Source organism: Ahaetulla prasina, chromosome 1 (genome assembly GCF_028640845.1).
Source record: "Ahaetulla prasina isolate Xishuangbanna chromosome 1, ASM2864084v1, whole genome shotgun sequence".
Lineage (NCBI taxonomy): Eukaryota > Metazoa > Chordata > Lepidosauria > Squamata > Colubridae > Ahaetulla > Ahaetulla prasina.
In genome coordinates this window covers 198,527,930-198,554,050 of record NC_080539.1, presented here as the reverse complement: position 1 = coordinate 198,554,050, position 26,121 = coordinate 198,527,930, and the positions used below count along the sequence as shown (strand labels likewise).

Below are 26,121 nucleotides of genomic sequence, written 5' to 3'. Positions count from 1 at the left end.
TTCTGGTAGTTCTCGATCCACATACTGCTGGAGCCTAGCTTGTAAGATTTTAAGCATAACCTTACTAGTATGTGAAATGAGTGCAATGGTGAGTCATAAAAAATATTTTCTCCTTTTCTCAGCATTGCTTCAAGAATTCAAGTATATTGTCTTTAAATATTACTTTAAGGTTTAGGCAATGTAAATAGTTCCCCTATAAGTCTACTATAGCTGGGCTGAAAGAGTCCACATAACACCCAGAGACAGAGGAGAGCAAAAAAAAGTTCTAACTCTTTATTGCCGTCTTGTGTTCTTCTGAATATTTACATCCCAGATATGGGAGGCTATTTCCCATTATCACAACTTGCATTTCCTCTTTACTATGAGGATTCCCCATCAATCCTCCAAGGAAAGCAGTCATTCACTTTCACAAATACATCAGATTACTCAGCTTTGTAAGACAGTCACACTACAGAAACCAAAAAGGGGTTGCATGTTACATACATTTGTAAATGTCTCTGGAAGTCCACAGGAATTTATCAAACTGATGCTGGACAATTAGGTGCTGCTCCTAATCCAGTGAGATATGCATGCAGAGACCCCTACAGGCATATTTATAAAATCCCCACCTGGACCTTGATTTTCCTGAAAGTCTAATTTACTTATTTATTATTTATTTAATAAATGTGTTGGCCATCCATCTTACTACAAGGTATTCCTATGGGAGTCCCTTCTCTCAAGAGAGAGAGAAAAAGCGCTTTTCTGGATGGAATATTAGGTTGTTTTACAATGGCACAGATTTCATTTCAAATAAATTTGAAAGACTAAAGTATTCTTGCTTGGTTGTATAAAAAATTGCAAACCTTTCAAGACCAGTTGCAAAACTACTAAAAGGGCTGATTATTCCCCAGCTATTAGCCAAAAGAGTTTATTTTTTTCAGTTCAAAATACACTGAAATTTCAAATTATTCTTTTTAGCATGTGCTGCCAAAGCCATATATGCCTGGCTGTTTTCTAACCTGCTCTTACAATATACAATATGCCTACCTTCACAATCACTTGGCTCTTTGTAGTTTTCCATTATTTATTTATTTAGTAGGATTTATATGATGTTCCATTCTGAAAGAATTCTGAGCAGCTTACTTTTTTTTTCAGTAAGAAGGTTAAAATAAGAACCAGTGCAACAAAATAAACATTAGCAATTAAACTGAAATCATAAAAGGATTTGGCATTTGAGAACACTCAGACATCCCCAAGCCCAACCCATAAAGAGGCTCTCTTTTTTATCTGTCTGTCTGAACCACCACATTGTTTCCTCTCTAACTCAGCGAGCTGGCAATACTTTCAAAGAAATGTTGGGGAAAAACTGAATAAAATCTATTGTTCCTCAGTTTTAAGTAGAGGCACCCATTTTAAGCTTTTGATATTTTGTTTTCATATTAAAGCTGTGGCAAGATAAGAAAGGAATTGCTCAGCAGCCCTATCTGTACTTCCTGAGAGATTCAGACTCTGAGATGGTCAGATCGATGAGACCAGGCTATTCAGCCAAGAGGTACCTCCTCAAACTCTCCCAAAGCTGGAATCCAAGTGTTTTGCAAAAGCTTCAGAATGCAGGTTAGTATTGTAAGAAAACAAACCCAAATTATTAAGATAGTCATTCTCACCTTCTCTGATGAAACAGAAAATTAAATGGTAGAAAGTATATTTTCAGATCAGTCTTGACCTTCATTACAGAATCAATTCAAATATATAGAAGAAAATAGCATCGTACTTGAGAGTAGATTGGGCCCAAATTGCTGCACAATTTGATGACAAATTGTGCTTAATAATAATTTGCAGAGAGAAAATTTTTAGCTCTTTCCTCGCATGCTATGCCTATCCTCTGTTTAAATAATTAAAACATATGCTTTGTGAGCAAAGGGTCTCCATTTCAATCCCTTTCCGTTCCCAGTTGATGTATCGTAGACAATACTCAATAGACAGATCAATGTTGAGTTATTTTACCCAATGGCAGGTGAATGTTGTATATTTTTCAGGATATATTAGTGACCCCTTGTTGTTTAAGGAAAATGCAGCCGCTCTCAGGAAGAAATTACAGGATCTATCAGCTATTCCACCAAATTATAATCTACATATTTTCTACACTCCTTGCTTGTACTCACAAAGTGAACTAGAAGAACAGACTTATTCAGGTATAGTACAAATACAAATATTTTAACAGAATTAGTTATGATTGGATTTTAATTTTTGCAAAGACATCCATAACAATTTAGGATTATGTCAAAGGGGCAACATGCATGATATAATCACACAAAAGCCATAATTAGATGCTTACATCACAATGATGGAAGTCTGTAAAATTATTAGCTCTCCCTTTGCTGCTCTGCAGATGCCTCCAAGGTTGTTGCCAGGAATGGTTTGGAGTATCAGCTATATCTGCTCCTGGTTTGCCCATGTTTTTACATTCATGAGATTGGAATTACTGCCTCCTGGTTGACTTCAAATGGGATGGGGGAAAAATTTCTGGGGATATGTGACCCCTTTTTTCCCATCTGCCTGCAAGTCTGTTTCCAAGTACAATTCAAGGTCTGAATATTAACTTTAACTCCCTAAGGCAGAGGTATCCAACCCCCAGGCTGCAGTGCGGCCTATTACTGGGCCGTGAACTGGGCATTTGGAACTGGGCCGCGGAAGCGGCAGCAAGTGTGCAGGCATGTATCCCCATCTGCGTGAGCAGCAAACAAACACGGGTGAGAACGGTCCATTTGCACAAGCAGTGGTGCATGTGATCGCTGCTTGCACAAATGGAGCTGCATACAGCTCCATTCGGAGGGGCATCCGGAGGCTACAGTTAGTCCAGAATGCAGCTGCGCGGGTGATAGATGGAGCCCCTCGTGGCTCCCATATGACACCTATCCTGCGCAGACTGCACTGGCTTCCTGTGGCCTTCCGGGTGCGCTTCAAGGTTTTGGTGACCACCTTTAAAGCGCTCCATGGCATAGGGCCGGGTTATTTACGGGACCGCCTACTGCGACCGAATACCTCCCACCGTCCCGTGCGCTCTCACAGAGAGGGTCTCCTCAGGGTGCCGTCAGCGAGGCAATGTCGTCTGGCGGCGCCCAGGAAGGCCTTCTCTGTGGGGCTCCCACCCTCTGGAACGATCTACCCCGGACTTCGTCAGCTTTGGACCTTGGACCTTCCGCTGGCTTAAAACATACTTATTTAATTGTGCAGGACTGAGCTAGATTTTAAATTTTGGGTTTTAAATTGGGTTTTATTTCTATTTTTTAATTGGACGGGCTTTAGAATAAGTTTTTTAAATGTTTTATATTGTATTTATATTCTATTTATCTGTTTTTAGTGCCTGTAAACCGCCCTGAGTCCCTTGGGAGATAGGGCGGTATATAAATATGATTAAATAAATAAATAAATAAATAAATAAATAAATAAATAATACATATGCACACGCTTGCAGGCCGCTCATGCGGAACCATCCCCTCTTCCCCACCCCCCTCCACCAGTCTGCAAAGCCAGAAAGGTTGGGGAACTCTGCCCTAAGGAGTTTTGGAACAGGATCCTGGAGTACTGTGTCCTGTTCTCTATAATAAGCCTGCCAAACTGTTAAACTCTTGGGTGATGGCCTTGTTACTAAGAGTTATAGACCATTTACCAGTCACTGACAGAGATGATCATCATTTAACTACCCAACATACATGTAACTTCTAAATTGCTGAGAGTCTAATGAGATTGAGGCAGTATATACATTCCCTAAAAAAATAAAATAAATGTTGGTGCATTATTCTCCTTTATTTCACTAAGGTAAACTGCGAACATCTTCTATAATATATCGTATTATGGAATCATATTGTGACATCATGTCATAATATTCATAAAAAAGAAAAAGCATCAATATTTTCTAATGCAAGTGAATACCTCTAGTATACTAACTGCAGTAGTTCACTTAGCACCTGTGGCAAGAAAGGTCGTGAAATGAGGCAAAACTCACTGAACAAATGTCTCACTTAGCAACAGAAATGTTGGGCTCAATTGTCATAAATCAAGGACTACCTGTACTATTTTTAGGAAAACATCCAGTTTAAAGTTTCTAAAGCAAATGAATGGGATGGTCGTTTGTTAAGCCTGATTTATGAAAGCAGCCAATCCTATTTAGGAGTGAGCCACTGAACATGCTTAGACGTATTTGTGAAGAGCACAGACAAGATGAGGCTGAATCATAATTGTTCCTCACTTAATGCAGCCACTTGGTGGTCATTTATTTCCGGGCTGTGATGTTCCTTACTTCTTAGGTGTTGGTCCTCCATTGCGTAAAAAGTCAGAAAATAAAGCCTGCCTGATGAAAGGTGACGCAGAACATAATGCCAGAGAAACAGGTCGAATCCCTTTAAGAATTTCTGTAAGAAAACTGAGTTTTCATCTTCAACCACAGCATTCTAGAGAAAGCATCTGGAATCAGAATGAGGCACACTGGCAGATCTCTGAGGTATTATACTTTCTTTCCCCATCAAATAGTTTCTCCAGCTCCCAACCGCTTAATGATGTCCTGTTCCCATCAATAAAATAAAGAGTTGAATGATCTTGCAGAGATGCAAGGGTGGCTTGAATGCCTCAGAGGACATATGTGGGGATATATGTATTTGCTGACCTGTTATGCTGTTCCTATTGTCACTGTGTCTGAGTGGCTTACATCTCCTATTCCATAATTGTTTTTCATCAAGATTGAATAACTGTTAAGTCACAGTTTCTTGCCAGGGACAATAAACAGACTCAGTTCAAAACAGAGCATTAGACCTCAGGAAAGCCTCATGACGCGCTTGTCCCCTAGGCTTGCTGAAAAAGAAATTGTTGTAGCTTTTCTAGGGCCTACTTTAGTGGGGCTTTAAAGGGGAGGGGAGGCTGTTCCAAAAAAAGAGGGGCAACAGTTAAAAAGCTCCTTTATTTTAGTTAGCCCTCTGTCTAATAGCTGGCTGGAAAGGTGTATATCTTAGAACAGGTGAGGGTGTGACGATGTAATGGGATGGGAGAGAGGGAACATAAGGAAGTTGGAGATGAATTGCAACCTCTCACTCCCACCTTTGTTTTAAGGTTATATTGTGTTTTACATACAATTTACAATTTACTGCAATCACAAAGTGTATTATAGGAAGAAGCTTCAATAATTTTACTACTACTGCTACTGCTACTGCTGTTGTGTTATAATTATTTTTATCATTAGTACTTGTTTGGTAGCAAACTTTTATTTGTTTCTCCTCTCCTTCTCAGTTTTTATAAGATGTTGGCCACCATATGTCTTCCTTTTTTTTTAGTGTGTAGGAATATCTGCATGTTATCTTTTGAAGCTGATCTTCCAAGATAGCGCCGCTGAAGGCTGCCTTGGTGAAATGCTCTAATAGTGAAATGTTAGGGAAAAATAGAGAGATTCAAAACAAAATGTTCTCTCTCTCCCTCTCCCTCTCCCTCCCTCCCTATGTGTGTTTCATACGTACAAAGATAATATGGATAAGTAAATTATGAAAGTGACGCCTAACCAAGTATGATTGTCCAGCAGTAGGAAGCTTTCAAATATATGGATAATTCACTGCACCTCCCCATATAAACCAAATAAAACCTTTAAACTGTAACTACTGCTGAAGCAATGAGAACAGTATAACCGCTAAATTTCCTCCTTTTTTATAAAGAGGAGAAAAATATCCTTTGCCATTTTGTTTTCCTTTCTCCTGATATTGTATTCTTCTGAAATAAAGGCAAGCATTTTACCTTTAAATGGTAATTTGGAAAGTTAAATAAACTACCCCAAATGAGGGTCCCTCTGTTATCTTGATATCAAAGAGAAAGGTAGGTTCTATAGCCTTTAGTTCATTTTTATATCTTTTGGCCACCAGGAGGCACGATATTGCTGGTTTCACCTTATTGGTCATCAGATCATCAGATTGTCAGATGTGAGTGGCCAGATGTTATTCTGTGAGGCTCAAATCCTTTACTGGGACTTGAACTCATGGCCATTTGAATGATTATATACAATGCAATAGCTTTATAAATTACCAGGCTGCTTATATTTAGCAGTTTGCAGGGGGGGATATATAGAAGTTATTAGAACATTACTATATGGAGAGCTTTATTTATCTAATGAATTGTTCTCTGCTAGCATCATATAGAAGTCCTGGGGTTCATTTAATGAAGATAGATAAAAGGAAGTTTTGCCTTACACAATATTAGCCACCAAGGTGAGAGTTTTCAAAGGGAATTAGACAGATCTGTGGAGGATACGTCAGTGGCTGCTTAATGGAAGTTGAGGCTACTGCTACTTAATGACTGCTTCATTATCTTACCAGTATTAGAGACAGTATTCCTCTCAATAATAGCTGCAGAGCAAGACAATCAACATAATGCTATGAACTTAATATTGTGTTGTGAGCTTTTTGTTAGTATCTGGTTGACCATTGTGAGAACAAAGGGATAGGACAGAAATGTCTTTCTGCTGGACAGGCTAGCAATTTATGGTGCATCCAGCCATTGTTGTGGTGCTACTGTATATCACTGCAGCTTTGTCTTCCCATAGTGGTGATTAGATGATGTTATAAACTGCTAGTGCAAGAGGACTCTTTATTTTCTTATGAATAGAACAGTTGGGTTTTTTTCTCTTTGCTGGTTTTTAAATGCAGCCTTTCAAGTGGTCTTGTTTACCTTCTTTTAGGACAGAGGGGTAGAATGTCACCAAGGTGGAAGGACCAAGAAGGAGCCACATAACTGTGAAATGCCAAACCAATCAGTAAATTTTCCATTATTGGGAAATACACGAATTGACACTTCTGAATTTTGGTGTGAGCAATCCCATGTGAATTTCTATGGTGGCTTCTTTCCTGGAAAAAAGATCACATACAGTGGTAAGAAAACGTTGCAAATTTATGAGCCAAATTAAAATCCACTACTATATTTTTATTTGTAGAGGCAGTGAGTAATTGAGAACCATTAGTGGCACCAGTGTTTCTGCTATTCAGATAAAGGTATTCAGTATTCTAGAACGCAGTAATTAATGATGTTGCAGGATGGTTGTATTTGTATATTTGTGTACATGACACATTGAACCACAAACCAAAATGCCAATGACGTTGTAGTTACTGTCTGGTAAAAATCGAGTCTGCATAATGTAGTGATCCAGAAATTGGACTAAAATCAGGAAGACCTAAGATTTGTACTGAAGAAAAGAAGAACTATTTAATGAGCAAACAAATAAAGGTTCATAATATTATGTGGATTGAGAACATTGAGCTAATTGACTAAAGCACAGCCAGGTAACAGACAGTTAGCATGGTATGCAAACACAGTCATTATACCTCCCTCTGCTGGAATTTTTTGAATTAAGTACAAAAACCAACAAATATCACCATGCGGGCTACACTCTGCTATATTACACTTGCTTTCTGATAAATAGCTTCTTTTATATCAGAAGCAAATCCTGCAACTTCTGGAAAAGAGAGAGATACAAAGAATTGGAAACTGGTTTTTGCCAGCTGGTATAATGTTTGGTTGGAAAGCATATTCTACAGTAATATAAAACTATTTAAGACATTGCCCAACATAGCAGCCTTGTGTAATCTGAGAGCTTCCTTACAAAGAAATGGCAAGCCACGACTGGAACATAATAATTTGTAGATAGTATCCACCTGAGAATTTTATACCACTAAAAGGTGGTGGTGGGGAGCATATCAGGGAAAAGAGTATGCTAGTTTTTTGCATGTAAAGTTGTAAAGAAGCATTCTGTCATGTGGGCTCCATTTCCAATGTAATATCTACAACCTATCACAGAGTGAACACAGAGCGAACACAGAGTGAACAGAGGAGGCAATTGTTCCAAAGTTAAGAAAATATTAAATCAATGAATTAATAAGTCTAGGAATGGAGGAAAGGCTACCAATTTAATAAATATGGCTAGTATTGATTCAATCTTCAGTTCAGCTATAACAGTTCCTTCATAGATTTTGATGAGAATTAACCATGGCTAGAAAGAAGGAAGGCAATTTTGGATCTCTGTTTTCCTGTTTGTTTCATAGTTAACCAAAATCACCTGAAGAGCACTGCTAGCAGAGGAAGAGGACTCTCTGAAGACACAGAAGTGTTTCCCCTGATTAATCAAGGAGGTAGCAAAGAGCAAGATGAAATCACAAAGAAACACAGGAAGCTGGTCAGTTCTTTTGCCCATCTGCCAAATCCTACTATTTTGGGGAGGCGAATGCCTAAGAACCATAAAAATAGTTCAATATTTAGAATTTATTAGCTTTAAAAGAGGATTAAAACTACACATTGTATATGGAATAAATTGGAGATTACATGGTGCTCTATTTTGCTGAAGACAAGTCTGAGGCAAGATTGGTTTGCATGGGAGATTTCAAGTATGCCTCTATAGGTCTCCTGCATGAAAAAATGATAAGGAGGCAATTGTTACAAAGTTAAGAAAATATTAAATCAATGAATTAATAGATCTAGGAATGGAGGAGAGGTTACCAATTTAATAAATATGGCTAGTGATCTAGTCTTCGGCATTCTGCATAGCCTCCTATTCTAACCTTGTTCACAGGTCGACTGAAATACAATAGTGCGTCCAACAATTAATCATTCCCAAAGTATATCCCAATAAGGGGAAATTGTACTCTGTGGTACAATATGATGTAATTCAGTGTCCCTGAGGCTGCAATTCAATTTTAATTGGAGGGAACTCCACTGAACAGATCAAACTGTGCGTCTCATTAAAATCAAGGGGAATTAAGCCTGTTTAACGGTTTATTGCACTGCGTCCTGTATACGTTTTTTTCAAGTTGTATATATAACAGAAATTCTCCTAAATAGCATGGCAAAAAGCTTAACACAGCCTTCCCCACTGGGTATCCTCCAAGGGAATTGGACTTTAGTTCTTCTAATCCCCAGGCTATATTGGCCATGCTAGTTGAATTTTGGGAGCAATGCCATGTATCAAGAGGGATCAGGCTGGAAAAAATGACACACATACACACACCCCTTTTATAAAATCTGTCCATAGCTGGGTAAGTGTGCATTTTTAGGCACATGATTTTGATGTGTTTTCTGTCATTTGGAACAATTTGTTGTGCAAAAACTGTCAAAGATCTGTTGCATTCGCTATATTAAAAAGTGCCTTGAAGCTGTTTTTCTCCAGGTGCCAGAATTTTGCAAGTTACCTCAAATAGCTGAAAGCTCACCCAGCGTTCAAAGGGAAAAAATAAAACCCAGTGAGCTTTCAAAAGAACTTGTGATCCTTCCACTGCTGGTTCAGTCAGAGTCTCCAGCTAAAGCAAAAAGCTCAAGAGGTACAGCCACACCCATCTATTACATTCCCTTTCTCTTAAATTTACAGGCACACAATATATGTAAACTCATATTTGGGGCAGCATACCTCAAACACAATTAAAGTCCAGATTTACTCAAAGGATATACACAGTGTTCAAGCCAAGTTCTCTTATCTAGATTAACCTTGCAAGCTCAAAGATATATATGGTGTACTGTTACACTAGTTCAACTCTTACTCTTTTTGTACAAGGATTTGCACATTTCTTTGGAGATAAATATCAAATTCACAATTATTTAGTCAATGTTGTACAAAATTGATGACCATTTCCATTTTATTACAAGTTTACTTTCAGGCCTCCTTTCAGCTTAGTTTATGCATTACTACAATAATGCTAAACAATTGCAGAAATGAACTAAAGCAGAGCGCGTTGCATTTTTAATTGTCAGCATTATATAATTCTAAAGTTTCCATACTTTCTGCAAGGTAGATATCAAGGCCATAGTTACATGCATATTTACCTGAATTCAGTTTATTTCTGAGTAGACGTATAGATAATTGCATTGTATGTGATTATACATTAACCATAAACTTTGAACATGTTAGTTTTAATTTGGGTATGTTCATATTTTGATTGTGGCTCAGCAACTGTTATGATTTGTTCTCTTTCTTTGCAGGGACTTGTTCTAAAGAAATCAAATCTGAGACTGATGTCATTGATAAGCAGTCAGCCCTTTTGCCAAATGACCTAGTTTTAAACCCCAAACATAGAAACAAGCGGAAGCAAACTATCAATGACGGCCTCCTAAGGGTTTCTCAAGATACTTTTTATCTACCCCTAATAAATTCAGGGAAGTTTGCACTGAATGATGGGAAGAAAAGAAAGAGAGAAGTGTCCACTGGAACTGACAACACAGAACAAATAGGTCAGATAAATTTTAGTTAACAATAGCATGAGCTTAAATGGCCATTAATTAGAATTGCTCAGTTTTAAACAGCTTTTCTTCAATGGTTCCATTTGCTAAAGATTATAAATAGCTGAGTTTTCTTAAATTATATGTCAAACTCGTAAATTTACACATATGAAGACTGCAGATATTCATGAATATAACCACTAAAATACAGATAGTTCTCGACTTATAACCATTCATTTAGTAACCGTTTGAAGTTACAACAGCAGTGAAATAAATGACTTATAACCAGTCCTTGCACATATGACCATCACAGCATCCACACAGTCACATGATCAAAATTTGGGGGCTTGGCCACTGGCATGTATTTATGATATGCTGGGATTGTCATTTGCAACTTTCCCAGGCAGCTTCAGACAAACAAAGTTAATGGGGGAAAACAGGATTCACTTAATAACTGCATGATTCATTTAACAACTACAGTGAATTGTGTAACAACCATGGCAAAAAAAAAAGAAGGGTGAGAATTGGTTGCAACTCATTTAACTGCCTTGTTAGAAATCATGGTTGTAAGTCAAGCACTACCTGTAAGGGTTTGTTTAGAAATATTTAGGATTTCAAATGTTGCTGATTTCCAATATTGGTTAAATCTGAGATTTTCTCTTAGTCTAGAGAATTTATTTCCACTGATACATTATTATTCCTCTTTCTCTCAACCTCTATCTTCTTAATTTCAAGAAAGCCATAAAAGCACTTCGCTCAATATCCTTCTGACAGGTCCTAATGGAGAAATTATCTGTCCACCACTTTTGAGATCTGTTCAAACTACAGATAATCCCAGGGAATTTGAACTAACTACAGATGAAGAAGGTAAGGAGAAAACGTTTGCTTTAAAAGGAACAGATTTGCTCATATAATTTAAATGTCAAACAGCAAGAATAAGGAGTGTAGCCAAATTAATAGATCATCTTCAGACAATATTGCTTTTGGTACTAACAAAACTGCTAATGTATGTGTTCATTTATGTAAATTATTACTTAATGATGGGGTAGAGACAAGATAGGGAAGAGGCATCATCCACTGTAAAGAGCTCCTCCAAAGGAGTACTTTTTTTATCATCGTATTTTTGCTATTTGCTCACTACAAGCAATATTTTCTTTTCTTTATAGTAAATCTCTAAAGAAGCGTTGATTGGATGATAATGTTCTATCAAATCAATAGCAATAGCACTTAGACGTATATACCACTTCACACTGCTTTACAAGCCTCTCTAAGCGGTTTACAGAGTCAGCATATTGCCCCCAACAATCTGGGTCCTCGTTTTATCGACTCGGAAGGCTGGAAGGCTCTGTCAACCTTGAACCGGTCAGGATCGAACTCCTGGCTGTGGATAGATTTAGCCTGCAATACTGCATTCTAAGCACTGCGCCACCATGACTCTTAGCAACCATACCGAGAAATTTTCTCCATTGCCACTGTAATCGAGTCTATCAGCCTTGTTATTGCTTGTCCTCTTCCCTTCCACCTTTGCCAGCACTAGAACCTTCTCCAGAGAGACAGGTCTTTGCATGTGTTTGAAGTTGGATAATTGGAGCCTGGTCATTTGTACACTGAGTGAGAACTCTAAGTTGATTTGTTCAATGCTCCCCTCGTTTGTTTCCTTGGCTGTCTATATTATTCCCAGGAGTCTTCTCCAACACCAAAATTCAAATGTGTCAATATTCTTTCTATCCTGCTTCTTCAAACTTTCACTTCAATAAACTGTCGCAAGGAATACTGTTGCCTGCACTATTTTGATCTTTCTAAAGGAGAAGGCAGCTTATTTATATCCTGGTCAGGTGGTGATATTCTGCGTCAGCCAGCCAAGTTTTTCAGAAGTACTTTGATGTAATTTTCAGAATTTGATTGAGGTTGTTGGTGTGAAAAGGGGGAAAAAAAGAATCTTATTTTTTTATTTTTGTTTTATTTTTTATGCTTCCCACTCTTTGCCAGTAAATATGCACATATATTAGCACCTGTACAAAATTAACAGAGCATTCCTGTGATTCTGTTAACAGTGATGGTTTGCTAGTTAGACAGGAGCTATTCAAACAGTTTCATTTGTACAGAGAAATGCTTTCTATCTCAGCCTATCCTTAGTAACCATCAGAAGCAATTTCATCCTATAATCTCCTTGATCTCATCCATCTGTGTTATCCCTGGTCTTTCCATTCTTCTATTTCTCTCAGCTTTGCCAAGCTATCTGTTTTTTCTAGACCATCTGTCTACATCATATGTCCAGAGTATGGATATTGTGCATGCTGTTCATTGCTTCAATTTTTTGGGTTTGACTGATTGATTCAGATAGCCATTAACACCAGTATAATGTCTGGGTCACATAGCTGGGGATTCTTTTTGTGTGCACGCGCAAACATCCCAGCAAAGAAAACAGCAACACAATACCACTTTAAAGATAGCATAACATCTACCCTCCCAGTCTTCATGGGATTGTCACTTCCAACCATTTACTACCATATACTCCATGCTGATAATGACCTCCACATTATCTAGTCCATGTGCAATTAGAGTACAATACTGATTGGTCTCTCCAATATACACAGGAACACCACCTGTCCAATATGAGAGCATTACCTTATCAGAATACAATAACGAGACAAGAGCCAGGATCTGGTTCCAGTGATACATATTGCATGATTTCTGCAGATGAAGGATATATTCTTTTTGTAATAGAGACTACTGTGCAACTAGCAACACTCTTATGAATAGGCAAATAAACCATACAAATAAGAAATGATGGCTATTCCCATCACAAGCACAAGAACCAATCTAAGCTGGTACTTCTTTTTCTCTGTATTGTCATGTCGGACTCACTAGAATGACAACAATGCACTCTCTGCATTATTCTTATTAATGCTGTTTCTCCTACTTTTCATTTTTCCAAAACTAGTTTCATTACTCTTTTCCAGTGATTGTGTTTGTCCGATGCTACTAAATTGTGCTCCAATATTCACTGATACCATTCAAACATCAAATAAATAATGCATTAACCCAGCTGTCAAGGCCTTTGTAATCTCCTCAGGATATAGTACATCTTACTGAGTTAGCATGGAAGTGGCCTGAAAGGGAGTTGTAGGCCTCTAATTGTAGAGATGTAATTTCTCTACAATATTATTGTAGAGGCTCACTCTGGCTCAAAGTTTTGATTCTAAAGCTGCAATGCTTTATAGAATCACACTGAAGTTTGTGACTTTCCAGTGAACATCAGTGACTCTGAAAGCAGTGAGATGAAGAGGGTTGCTGCTATTCTTATAATTGGGCGTCTGTGCCTTTGAATGGTATACGAAACAGAAGACTCAACTCAAATAAAAGAGTAAAAAAAATATGATTAAGAACCCCAAATGGAGAGATATAGCGTCTCTGTAATGCAAAAGTTTGCACTGAAACTATATTCAGTAATGCTTTGCCTCACTCAAAACTAAATCAAGGATTTTCCAAGCAGTGAGACATATTAGTTAGAGGCATAGCCTTTTTGTGCTTTTCTGATGGGTTTTGCCAGCCAGCCACCTGTAGGCATTAGCAACCTGCTCTTTTGAGTTTGTGATTAGAACAGACAATTGTTTGGGTCTTCTATTTGTGCAAAATATTCTGAGATGCTGGGCCATCTCTACTGGCACTTTATAAGACAAAAAAAGGCAAAATAATATCTTGGGCTGCCTAAGAAGGAGAAGAGTGTACAAATTAGTAGTAATAGTAGTAGTAAAAACAAAAATGATAGAATAATAGAGTCATATTCATCCTCTATTCTCTAAGCTATGAGCTCCACAACTGAAGTTTATTCCTTTTTGGTATTATGCAATGCTGTAAGTTAATCAGAGGCCAATTTCTCTGATCCTTGGTGGCTGTGAGCTGAAGATAGAGATTCTCTATAGAATTAAATTGCAAAGCAGATTCCAGGCAGGGGAGAAATGGTGGTCTCTGTGCCTCCGCAAGCAGCAGAGACAATATGGCAAAGAAAGCCAATGGTGCTTCCCTGGACAAGGAAAGTCCAGGAGATTGCCCACTTTGGTCCAAAAGTCTGTTCCTCATAAGAAGACCCACAAGATCTAAAGAGATTTTGCAGGCATTCTGTGAGTCTGAACAACAGCAGCCATGGAAGATATAGCAAGCTCACAACCCGCATAAAGACATTGGTTTCGCAAACAACCACCCCCCACTTTTTATATAAATTTGGAAGACAATTATCTTAAAGTTAAAGAGATCTTCAGAGGAGCAGAGCAATCAAGCCACCCAGTGAATGATCCTTCACCCCAGATTAAGGATGAACCAATTTAAAGGATTTAAAAATGATTAAGGGCAAAAAGTTGCCAAGAAATTTTAAAATCAACTAAGGAAATTGTTGACTTTAAAATTATTGACTTTAAATAATTTTTGAAACAAATAAGTAATCTGTATTTCCATGGGAGAGTTTTGTATGGATTAATTGGAAATGATTGGTTAGGTCTGCAAAACAAAAGATAAACGAAAGTTGATAAAGACCATCTGAGTGCAGAACTACAAAATGTTAAATGGAACTAAAGACTTAATGATCCAGAAAAAGCAAGGGGGTGGTGGTAAAAAATAAGGTCGTATTTTATTTATTCTTTGTCTATTGAAATGGCTGTTACTAGAACAGTAGTAAAACTTATGGAAATGACAGAAAAAGGATTACACTTGAGATATTCGAAAGGATCTTTGAGGAATTGGGAAAGAATGTTACAGCTACAGTAATAGCATCAATAACTGCTTTTGTGAATGCAACTTTAAAAGAGAGGAAAGAAAAGATGGAAGAAGATATGAAAAATATATTTGAATAATTTGCAGGATAACTGAGTAGAAAGGTGAAGCAAATATAACTCAAGTTGGCAATTTTGGAAAACAAAACAGAAATCCTGGGATAAAACACAAATATTAAGTCAAGAGCAAAAAAAAATGTAGATAATGGACAATTACTGGGCTTACAAGATTAAAAAATCATGTTTCAGACAAAAGGTTTTCACTTGATGAAAACAGTAATAAGAGCACTTTGGTACCTTTAAAAAATTAGAATGGAAGGAAGAAGACATGGATGGATATCAGGTCCTACAATAACATCTTAATGTCAAGTTAAGGATTAATAAAGCTAGAACAATATATAAGATAAAATAATACAAATTGGTTGTTTGATCAGGGATAGATAATAAGTATTTTTACAAAATACTGGAAACTCTTTCTGGACTTTTTGTTGAAAATGGATAGAAATGAGTTAATGACTTTTGGATTTGCCACTTGAAAATGGCTGGGTATGGGAAGAAGTGATTTATGTAATTTAATTTCAAAGTGGGAGGAATATATTAATATATTAAGTTTGTAACTATTGGAAAAATGATCAAATGTCACTTCTTTAATATTTTCCCTTTTTTATGTTTCCTCACCTCTATTTTTCCCTTCTATTTCTCTTTAGCCTATTTGTTTTGTTTCTTTTAAACTTATTTTATATTATCTTTTATACTGTTAAAAAGTTTCAGTAAAAATACTTTTAATAAGAATTAAATGACAAAGCCACTTTTTCAGAAAAATCTGGTTGTTAGGGATGGGTTCTGGGGCTGAGTGAGCATGAACTCTCTATTCTGCCTTAATTCCCAGCACCAACTTGATTTGGAGATTTGCCTTTATATACCCAGATCCTGCCACATAAATCTTTGCATCTGTTTTTCTATTAACTGCAAGATTTAAGGAAATCAATTGCAAGAATGAGGAAGGATGCTGAAACAGTGCTTGTCAATTTATTATTACCATCCATGGTGTGAGTTATATAAAGTACACAGTCTTGGAGAAAAGAAATATTTCTGAAGAAGCTATGACAGCCACTTAGGCAGGAATGGGGACTCTCACATCTAAATATGTCCCTGAGCATGCTCATTCTCATTCCCAAATACCACAATTAATATTCATATTATTGACCCTTGGAAATTCTTGATACTAACCTCCTTTTTTCAGATGTGGTTGCTTTGCCTCCCAATAGCTGAGATGCAGAACATCAAACAAATAAAATTTAGCCAACAGTTCATCACCATACCAGAAAAAAGCTTTACCTGATCCAGTTTTGTTCATGGCATGTCTTGAATTTGCCAAACAATGCAAGATTTCAAAGCCAGAGGCTGGCAGAAATGGATTGATCTTGGAAGATCCTGGATCTTAATGGCTGAAGGCATCTGCTGTGTGTTTCTAGGAAGAAAAGGCACATAAGATAAAAACAGTGTTTAACAAATCCTAGATTTGGGCTTAGGTTTTGAAAGGACAATACATCTCCTTCAGGTTTTTTTTTAGCTTAGACAATAATTAGAGAAAAGCCAAGCTGGGGACTTTGATCAGGACTCATATAATGCTGCTACCTTGGATCTGGTGTATTTCTTGGCTCAAGCAGTGAAATTGCACAGCTTGAGCAATTAATTCTCAAGCCTTTGACAAAGTCAGATGGATTCTAGTAATGGTCTGGTTCATTAATGTTTGCTTTGCCTTTGTACTACTTTTCTTAGAAAAAGGGGCCATACTTTTATACAGCTCTCAAAACCCCAGAAGCCATGTTGCCAATTAGCCCAATGCAGGAGATGTTCTCAAATGCCATGGTCTTTACTCCAACCAGAGCCATAGTGATGTGCAAGATTAACTGGGTATAAATTGATGCAATCTTCCTGCTGTGCAGCTGAAAGGTGGGAACAGAGTGAATCATACAGTTTCTGGCTAAAAGATTCTTTTGCCAGTAGATTGCCTTGAGCAAAGCATACTTTTACCACCCAGTTGTTATTATCTGGACATTGAGACTGACAGCCTTATAAGGTAAAGTGTCCTTTAAGTCAAGCTCAACTCTAGGTGATTCATCTATGTGGTTTTCTTATCATGGGATATCTGTTAATATTGCCTTTTTCTCGGATTTTTAAAAATTCCCTATCTAGGGTTCTACTGAGATTGTTGTAAAACTGTTGAATAAAGTTTTTTTTAAAATATAAATCAAAAGTAGCTATTTTGAACTCAATGCCTATTTAGTTGTGAAACAGACAAGAACAGGGCCACATAAAGTATTCACACATTAGATATAATTATGCTTGAAATAAAGTACATAATAATAATGTAATTATGTGATGTCAGTTTTCCCCTGACCAAACAAGGCAATACAGTGCAAGGACTATGTGCTGTTATTTCAGAATTACTCACTTATAAAATAGCCAGATTCTCTGTCCAAATCATCCTTCTGTTCTTCTGTTCTGCATTTGGTGACTAGTTAATTTTTTCCATTTTAAATTTTAAATTAACCTCTAAGTTCCATTGCCATCCAATTATTGCTATTCTACACTGGTTACGATGTGATTTTAATGAGGCTTCTCACGTATATTTTAATTGATTGGATGCTTTATTGGATGCCTATAAACCAGGAGTGTCAAACTCGTGTCATCATGGCAGTGTCACGTGACATATTGCAATGTTTTTCCCCTTTGCCAGCACATGACACATCCAGCCCGCAGGCCACAAGTTTGACAGCCCTGCTATAAACCTATTTCTATTGCTACATTCCTTTTGGAAGGATTGATCTGCCGTCTCTCACTGTAAAAATAAATTCATGTGGCATTTTCAGTCAGAGTATATATCAAGCTCAAAATTCATTAAAGAAAGTCCTTTAATTTTTCATGCCCCAGAGTATTTACCCTTGAACTCATGCCAAAGAATTAACATTTAATTAAATCTTCACAGCATGGTGTTAGTTCCCTCAAATCCAATTTTAGCCTGTTTACAGGAAGTCTTTCTTATTGGGCTGCTTTCTCTTTAATTGTGGTTGCCTTTATCCACATTCCTGAGATTGCAAACATTTCTACTGCAATAAATAGAAGCTGGCCAAACAATATAATCCAGAGACTAATAAGACAGAGAGGATTGGTATTTAAATGCTTTGTTTTTTTAGATAACATATTTATCTACTTGAAAGTAGCATTGGAACTTAGTGTTTGCATGTCACTGTGGTAGTTAATGAGATTTCAGATACATTATCTTTTCTTTTTGCAACTACCCAGCTACAGCCTTGAGATAGTCCTTGCTCTAAATTAGGATATTTATCTCTTTAGTTGAAAGATGTAAATCACAATTTTAGGTTTTGCTGTGCGGAAGCACTAAACATGTAAATAAGCGCAGATTCCCTGCTGCAAGCATTGAATAAGTAATCAAGGCCATCTCCTTCTTTGCAGCTGCGAACTATCCCAACTCTGCTCCTCCACTGGCTTCAAGCAAAAGAATGTCCATCCCACTTAACACAGGTAACCCTCCACTTACAACAGTTTGTTTAATGACTGTTCAAAGTTACAATGGCACTTACGACAGTTGCAGCATTCCCATGGTCACATGACCAAAATGTAGACACTTGGCAACTGATTCACATTTATGATGGTTGCAGTGTCCCAGGGTCATGTGATCCCCTTTTGCAAGCTTCTGACGAGTAGAATCAATGGGGAAGCCAGATTCACTATTTAACAACTGTGTTACTAATTTAACAACTGCAGTGATTCACCTAACATCTGTGGCAGGGAAGGTCATAAAATGGGGCAAACTCCACTTAACAAATGTCTTGCTTAGAAACAGAAATTTTGAGCTCAAAAGTTGTAAGTTGAGGACTGTAATAGAATCCAAAGTCTCTGGTGGAGATTTTTCCTCTCTTGAAATACCTTTACTGCAACTGGACGTGCCTGCGATTAAAGGATGGCACTAATGATCTAAATAAAAAGCATGGCCTGTTTCAGTATCCCCTAGCTTTTCAAAAGGGATAGAATACAACTCCCAGGATTCAGGCTGGAAATTAGCAGAATTTCAAGCCAGAACACCTGGAGGGGGTATCAACTTGAGAAAGTGGCAGCAGGCTATAGATCAGGGGTGAAATCTAAAAATTTTCCCTACCGGTTCTGTGGGTGTGGATTAATTGATGGGCGTGGCTTGGTGGTCAGATGACTGGGTGGGCGTGGCCAATAACAATAAATAATAAAAATAATAAAATATAAAAAACAATAAGAGGTACCAAAAACCAACTTTCACACTTTACACACACACAACACAACACAACTGACACACACACAATGTAAAAGCAGCTGCACCTCACACTTCACACAGCCACAAAAAGCTCAAAAACCAACTTTCACACTTTACACACACACAACACAACACAACATAACTGACACACACACACACACAAAATACTACATACAGCTTTCTGAGATTTTGTATGTTTGTGTAGTTAGAGTGAAACACTACAGAAACACACCAAATCTCAGAAAGCTGCACAAATATTTTATTTTATTATTTTATTTTATTTTATTTATATTTTTTAGATCATGGGTCTCCAACCTTAGTAACTTTAAGGTTTGTGGACTTCAATTCTCAGAGTTCCTCAGCCAGCAAAGCCAGCCAGCATTAGTTGCTCAGTGATGAAATAGATTAGCTAAGCAACTGATTCTGTCTGGTGCTGAAAGTGAAACTGGGGCGTTCGGGCTGGGAAAAAAGCCATGCATTCGATCGGTAATCAGGTAAGTGCCTTAGAATCTCTTAAAAGGAGGTTTTCTACAGAAAACATGTTTTTTAAGGTTCTGCTGATGAGGAACTCAGGTAAGATCATCAGAAGAGCCTTTAAAAAAAAATTTTTTTTAAGTTTATAAGCTCTGCCGATCTCAGCTGAGGGGCGGGATCCTCAAAGGCTTTTTTTTACTTTTAAAGGCATGTTTCGGCTGAAGAAAAACCTGCTTTTAAAAGTAAAAAAAAAACCCTCTGCTGATGGTGCGGCTCAGCAGAGGCAGGGGGCAGGGCCAGGGATTTTTGCTACTGGTCCTCCGAACCAGCAGCCACCATCGCTACCGGATCGCGCGAGCCGGTCCGAACCAGGAGAATTTCACCCCTGCTATAGATTCTTTTCTTAGGAAAAAGAGAATCCAACATAATGCTAGAAGGTAAAGAATACTAGACTGCGTATTCACATGCAGATTTCTTACAGAGAATTGAAAAGATTCTTTTCTTCCCATCAAACTAATTAATTATTTCCCTTCCCCATATCATTTTTTGGATTATTTTAAATTACAATATGCAGATTGTCCTTTATAGCATAAAAACCAAAACGAACAGCTTGAAATAGTATTAGAACATTGGAAAACTAAAGGTCATTGTGGGCTTTTTTAAAAAAAGTTGCTGAAGAAAAATGTGGGAATAAAAGATCATGGTAATGGCTGAAGAGTAGTACATTTAAAAAGAAATAGGAGTGTTTTTTTTTTGCTGCCGAAGGAAAAGCACTAGGCATAAATATCACCAAGGTAAAAAATGGAGAAGATCAGTTTGGATAGTAAATGTTTATTGTGCTGAAATAGGGATCAAATAGTTGACTTTATAATAATTGAGCACGACAGAATTGGTCAGACTAATGATGAAAAAGGCATGATGGAGTTGGGAAGACATTACATTGGCACTTCTGTAGAAGGTACAGATCTACAAATAAAATCTATGGAAAACAACAGAGCAAACAGGATTTTAACATTTAGATTGACACCTGGGACAATATCCCAAATATTATTGAAATTGAAAATAATCATTGTTGATTTATTGATATAGCCATTCCAAGAGACTGTAACACGGAAGACAAAAAATTAGAAAACGTTTTCAAATTACTGAGATTGGCAACATTTGGGTGGCTTAAGTGTGATTCCACATGGTCTTGGAAACCATTTAGATTCCTAAAATTGGAATGAGAGTCAGTTTGGTATAATGGTTGAGGCATTAAGCTAGAAACTGGAAGCTGTGAGTTCTAGTCCTGCCTTAGGCACAAAGCCAGTTGGGTGACTTTGGGCCAGTCACTCTCTCCTTGCTCTAGGAAGGAGGCAGTGGCAAACCACTCCTGAAATCTTGCCAAGAAAACTGCAGAACTACAAACAATAGCACTGTGGAGCATTTCGTATGTAATTAGATGCTTTTTTTATTGGCAATTGGACAGGGCTTAAGTCATGAAGAAGAAAAGTGGCCAACATTAGGTGCAAAACACAATTAGTGGAATTGGAATAATAATAAAAGTGAAAGCTGTTCTGGTACTGAAATATCATGTTCCCTTCCATGTGGAATAATTTTTCAGTCTCATTCTTTGGATGACTCCATTTCCGAAGGATCATTTCTCAAGATACATGTTCAGTGTTTAGCCTTTTATTGCCCCTCCATCTAAAGAGCAATGGACGGGGTTTTTTTGCACATTAATCAATTATTACTCAGCTCTTAAGAATGATCCAAAGATCTCTTCTCTACTGCAAATGCAAAAATCTGTGTTTCTCAACACCCCAAATATAAGCAATTTACAAGTAGTTTCTTTCTAGCTAGCATGCTTATTTTATAGTGTATCTTGCAGAAGTGTCATAGCCTTATTGCTTGTTTTCTATAGCAGTTGTGTGTGCAGTATAAACTTATTATGAATGTTCATATGTGTGCAAAGAAGCTAGCCATCACTTTTCTGCAAAAGGAGTTTTTAAAGCATGGATTAGGTATTTCCCAAATGAATACGGAAATTTTAAAAAGTTGCTGAAGAAAAATGTGGAATAATTTTTCAGTCTCATTCTTTGGATGACTCCATTTCCAAAGGATCATTTCTCAAGATACATGTTCAGTGTTTAGCCTTTTATTGCCCCTCCATCTAAAGAGCAATGGACGGGGTTTTTTTTGCACATTAATCAATTATTACTCAGCTCTTAAGAATGATCCAAAGATCTCTTCTCCACTGCAAATGCAAAAATCTGTGTTTCTCAACACCCCAAATATAAGCAATTTACAAGTAGTTTCTTTCTAGCTAGCATGCTTATTTTATAGTGTATCTTGCAGAAGTGTCATAGCCTTATTGCTTGTTTTCTATAGCAGTTGTGTGTGCAGTATAAACTTATTATGAATGTTCATATGTGTGCAAAGAAGCTAGCCATCACTTTTCTGCAAAAGGAGTTTTTAAAGCATGGATTAGGTATTTCCCAAATGAATACGGAAATTTTAAAAAAAGTTCTAGTGCTCACTACTCAGTCAATGCCACAGTGCTGTTTCATGTCTGTAACTCTGTTGTTATTGTTGTTATTATTTTTTCTTCTTCAACTGATAGTCCTTCCTTGTCTGCATTACATATCCATTCTTCCCCTTTTTAACAGTTGGCATGATACTTTAGAGCTATTGAATATTCCATAATACTAAGAATCAAAAGCTTCCTGCCACTCAGTAGCAGAGGTTCTGTTAGACTATTTAATACAAATTTGTGCAGAAATTAAACACATTTTATTCAAAGAGTAAAACATAATGTGTACATTTGATTAATTTGTCAAAGCAAATATTACTTAATTAAGGAACTTGGTGATTACTTCCTAATTCATAAATATTAATTATGATCAAATGTTGTTGCCTAACACATTAAAGGCTTTACTTATTTGATGATTTAGTTTTTGGAATTGGAATAATAATAAAAGTGAAAGCTGTTCTGGTACTGAAATATCATGTTCCCTTCCATGTGGAATAATTTTTCAGTCTCATTCTTTGGATGACTCCATTTCCGAAGGATCATTTCTCAAGATACATGTTCAGTGTTTAGCCTTTTATTGCCCCTCCATCTAAAGAGCAATGGACGGGGTTTTTTTGCACATTAATCAATTATTACTCAGCTCTTAAGAATGATCCAAAGATCTCTTCTCTACTGCAAATGCAAAAATCTGTGTTTCTCAACACCCCAAATATAAGCAATTTACAAGTAGTTTCTTTCTAGCTAGCATGCTTATTTTATAGTGTATCTTGCAGAAGTGTCATAGCCTTATTGCTTGTTTTCTATAGCAGTTGTGTGTGCAGTATAAACTTATTATGAATGTTCATATGTGTGCAAAGAAGCTAGCCATCACTTTTCTGCAAAAGGAGTTTTTAAAGCATGGATTAGGTATTTCCCAAATGAATACGAATTTTTTTTAAAATTCTCACTGCTCACTACTCAATCAATGCCACAGTGCTGTTTCATGTCTGTAACTCTGTTGTTATTGTTGTTGTTATTTTTTCTTCTTCAACTGAAGTCCTTCCTTGTCTGCATTACATATCCATTCTTCCCCTTTTTAACAGTTGGCATGATACTTTAGAGCTATTGAATATTCCATAATACTAAGAATCAAAAGCTTCCTGCCACTCAGTAGCAGAGGTTCTGTTAGACTATTTAATACAAATTTGTGCAGAAATTAAACACATTTTATTCAAAGAGTAAAACATAATGTGTACATTTGATTAATTTGTCAAAGCAAATATTACTTAATTAAGGAACTTGGTGATTACTTCCTAATTCATAAATATTAATTATGATCAAATGTTGTTGCCTAACACATTAAAGGCTTTACTTATTTGATGATTTAGTTTTTGGAATTGGAATAATAATAAAAGTGAAAGCTGTTCTGGTACTGAAATATCATGTTCCCTTCCATGTGGAATAATTTTTCAGTCTCATTCTTTGGATGACTCCATTTCCAAAGGATCATTTCTCAAGATACATGTTCAGTGTTTAGCCTTTTATTGCCCCTCCATCTAAAGAGCAATGGACGGGGTTTTTTTTGCACATTAATCAATTATTACTCAGCTCTTAAGAATGATCCAAAGATCTCTTCTCCACTGCAAATGCAAAAATCTGTGTTTCTCAACACCCCAAATATAAGCAATTTACAAGTAGTTTCTTTCTAGCTAGCATGCTTATTTTATAGTGTATCTTGCAGAAGTGTCATAGCCTTATTGCTTGTTTTCTATAGCAGTTGTGTGTGCAGTATAAACTTATTATGAATGTTCATATGTGTGCAAAGAAGCTAGCCATCACTTTTCTGCAAAAGGAGTTTTTAAAGCATGGATTAGGTATTTCCCAAATGAATACGGAAATTTTAAAAAAAGTTCTAGTGCTCACTACTCAGTCAATGCCACAGTGCTGTTTCATGTCTGTAACTCTGTTGTTATTGTTGTTATTATTTTTTCTTCTTCAACTGATAGTCCTTCCTTGTCTGCATTACATATCCATTCTTCCCCTTTTTAACAGTTGGCATGATACTTTAGAGCTATTGAATATTCCATAATACTAAGAATCAAAGGCTTCCTGCCACTCAGTAGCAGAGGTGTCTGTTAGACTATTTAATACAAATTTGTGCAGAAATTAAACACATTTTATTCAAAGAGTAAAACATAATGTGTACATTTGATTAATTTGTCAAAACAAATATTACTTAATTAAGGAACTTGGTGATTACTTCCTAATTCATAAATATTAATTATGATCAAATGTTGTTGCCTAACACATTAAAGGCTTTACTTATTTGATGATTTAGTTTTTGCAATTGGAAATCTTACTGTTTGAGTTATTAATTAAGGGATATAGTAATTAAGGGGTATGCTTCTCTGACTTAATTAAGCAGGAAATGTTAGAATCCTTGAGTTCAGCCATTGATTGATGCAATGCACTCAGCAATTTTAATTATTTATGGTTTTAATTTTAGGAGAAGATGAACTATCCATTGAAGTAAGAAGACCTGCTTCCAATATTCTGCCAGAGATTTGCTCTGAAGATCAAGCATCAAATGACAAGGTATCACCAATTACAGTGTTTGATCTGTGATATATAGGTGGTAAGAAATGATTACTGGTAGTCCTTGATTTATGATTGATCACTTAGCGACTATTCAAAGTTATGACAGATCTACCCAGGGCTACTTACCACCTGGATTCAGAGTTCCAATGGTTACCACCACCACCCAGCAGTCACACATTCACATTTTGGACACTCGGCAATTAGCCTGCATTTAGGGCCATTTGCAGCATCCTGCAGTCACATAGTCATGACTTGGGTTGGGTTTTTTTTGCCAGAAACCAGCATTTACTTGTGGTTTCCAGCAAAGAATGCCTATTGTAAACAATGAATTCACTAAACGAGCTTGGTCTTTGCTTAATGACTGTAGCATTCACTTTATAACTGCCTTGCAAAAAAGACTACTGCAAAAAAGGTCAAAAAATTGGGTGCAATCGTGTGGTAACCTGGTCAAAGACCAGCATGAGTGTTACAACCATAATTCTGGGATCAATTAGGATTCTAAGTCAAAGACTACTTGTTCGTTGAATTTTGAAGGGATATTTTACTTGGGAAGCAGAATGAAGGAAACCATTTTGAAGTGAAATATAGTTCTCCACTAGAAAACAGATCTTGTAATATGCCAAGGAGAGCTAGCTGTGGGGGTGGGGGTTAAGTCTCTAAGGTAGAAACCCGGAGACTGAATTCTAGACCCATCTTAGGCACAAAGCCAGTTGGTGACTTTGGGCCAGTCACTCTCTCCTGGCTCTAGGAAGCAGGCAATGGCAAACCACTCCTGAAATGTTGCCAAGAAAACTGCAGAACTACAAACAATAGCACTGTGGAGCATTTCGTATGTAATTAGATGCTTTTTTTATTGGCAATTGGACAGGGCTTAAGTCATGAAGAAGAAAAGTGGCCAACATTAGGTGCAAAACACAATTAGTGGAATTGGAATAATAATAAAAGTGAAAGCTGTTCTGGTACTGAAATATCATGTTCCCTTCCATGTGGAATAATTTTTCAGTCTCATTCTTTGGATGACTCCATTTCCAAAGGATCATTTCTCAAGATACATGTTCAGTGTTTAGCCTTTTATTGCCCCTCCATCTAAAGAGCAATGGACGGGGTTTTTTTTGCACATTAATCAATTATTACTCAGCTCTTAAGAATGATCCAAAGATCTCTTCTCCACTGCAAATGCAAAAATCTGTGTTTCTCAACACCCCAAATATAAGCAATTTACAAGTAGTTTCTTTCTAGCTAGCATGCTTATTTTATAGTGTATCTTG

The 26,121-nt window shown here is 36.9% G+C and overlaps 1 protein-coding gene across 1 annotated transcript in view; it reads left to right on the top strand.

Annotated features, from left to right (window-relative positions):
- The window catches only part of KIAA2012 (KIAA2012 ortholog), an 84,763-nt gene that overhangs the window by 19,019 nt on the left and 39,623 nt on the right, over positions 1-26,121 (top strand). The window contains exons 3-12 of the mRNA XM_058185396.1: positions 1,425-1,593; positions 2,016-2,171; positions 4,287-4,480; positions 6,692-6,881; positions 8,049-8,179; positions 9,167-9,317; positions 9,973-10,221; positions 10,945-11,076; positions 18,459-18,527; positions 24,762-24,850. Of these exons, the coding sequence (XP_058041379.1) occupies positions 1,425-1,593; positions 2,016-2,171; positions 4,287-4,480; positions 6,692-6,881; positions 8,049-8,179; positions 9,167-9,317; positions 9,973-10,221; positions 10,945-11,076; positions 18,459-18,527; positions 24,762-24,850 (1,530 nt within the window). The remainder of the gene's footprint in view (positions 1-1,424; positions 1,594-2,015; positions 2,172-4,286; positions 4,481-6,691; positions 6,882-8,048; positions 8,180-9,166; positions 9,318-9,972; positions 10,222-10,944; positions 11,077-18,458; positions 18,528-24,761; positions 24,851-26,121) is intronic.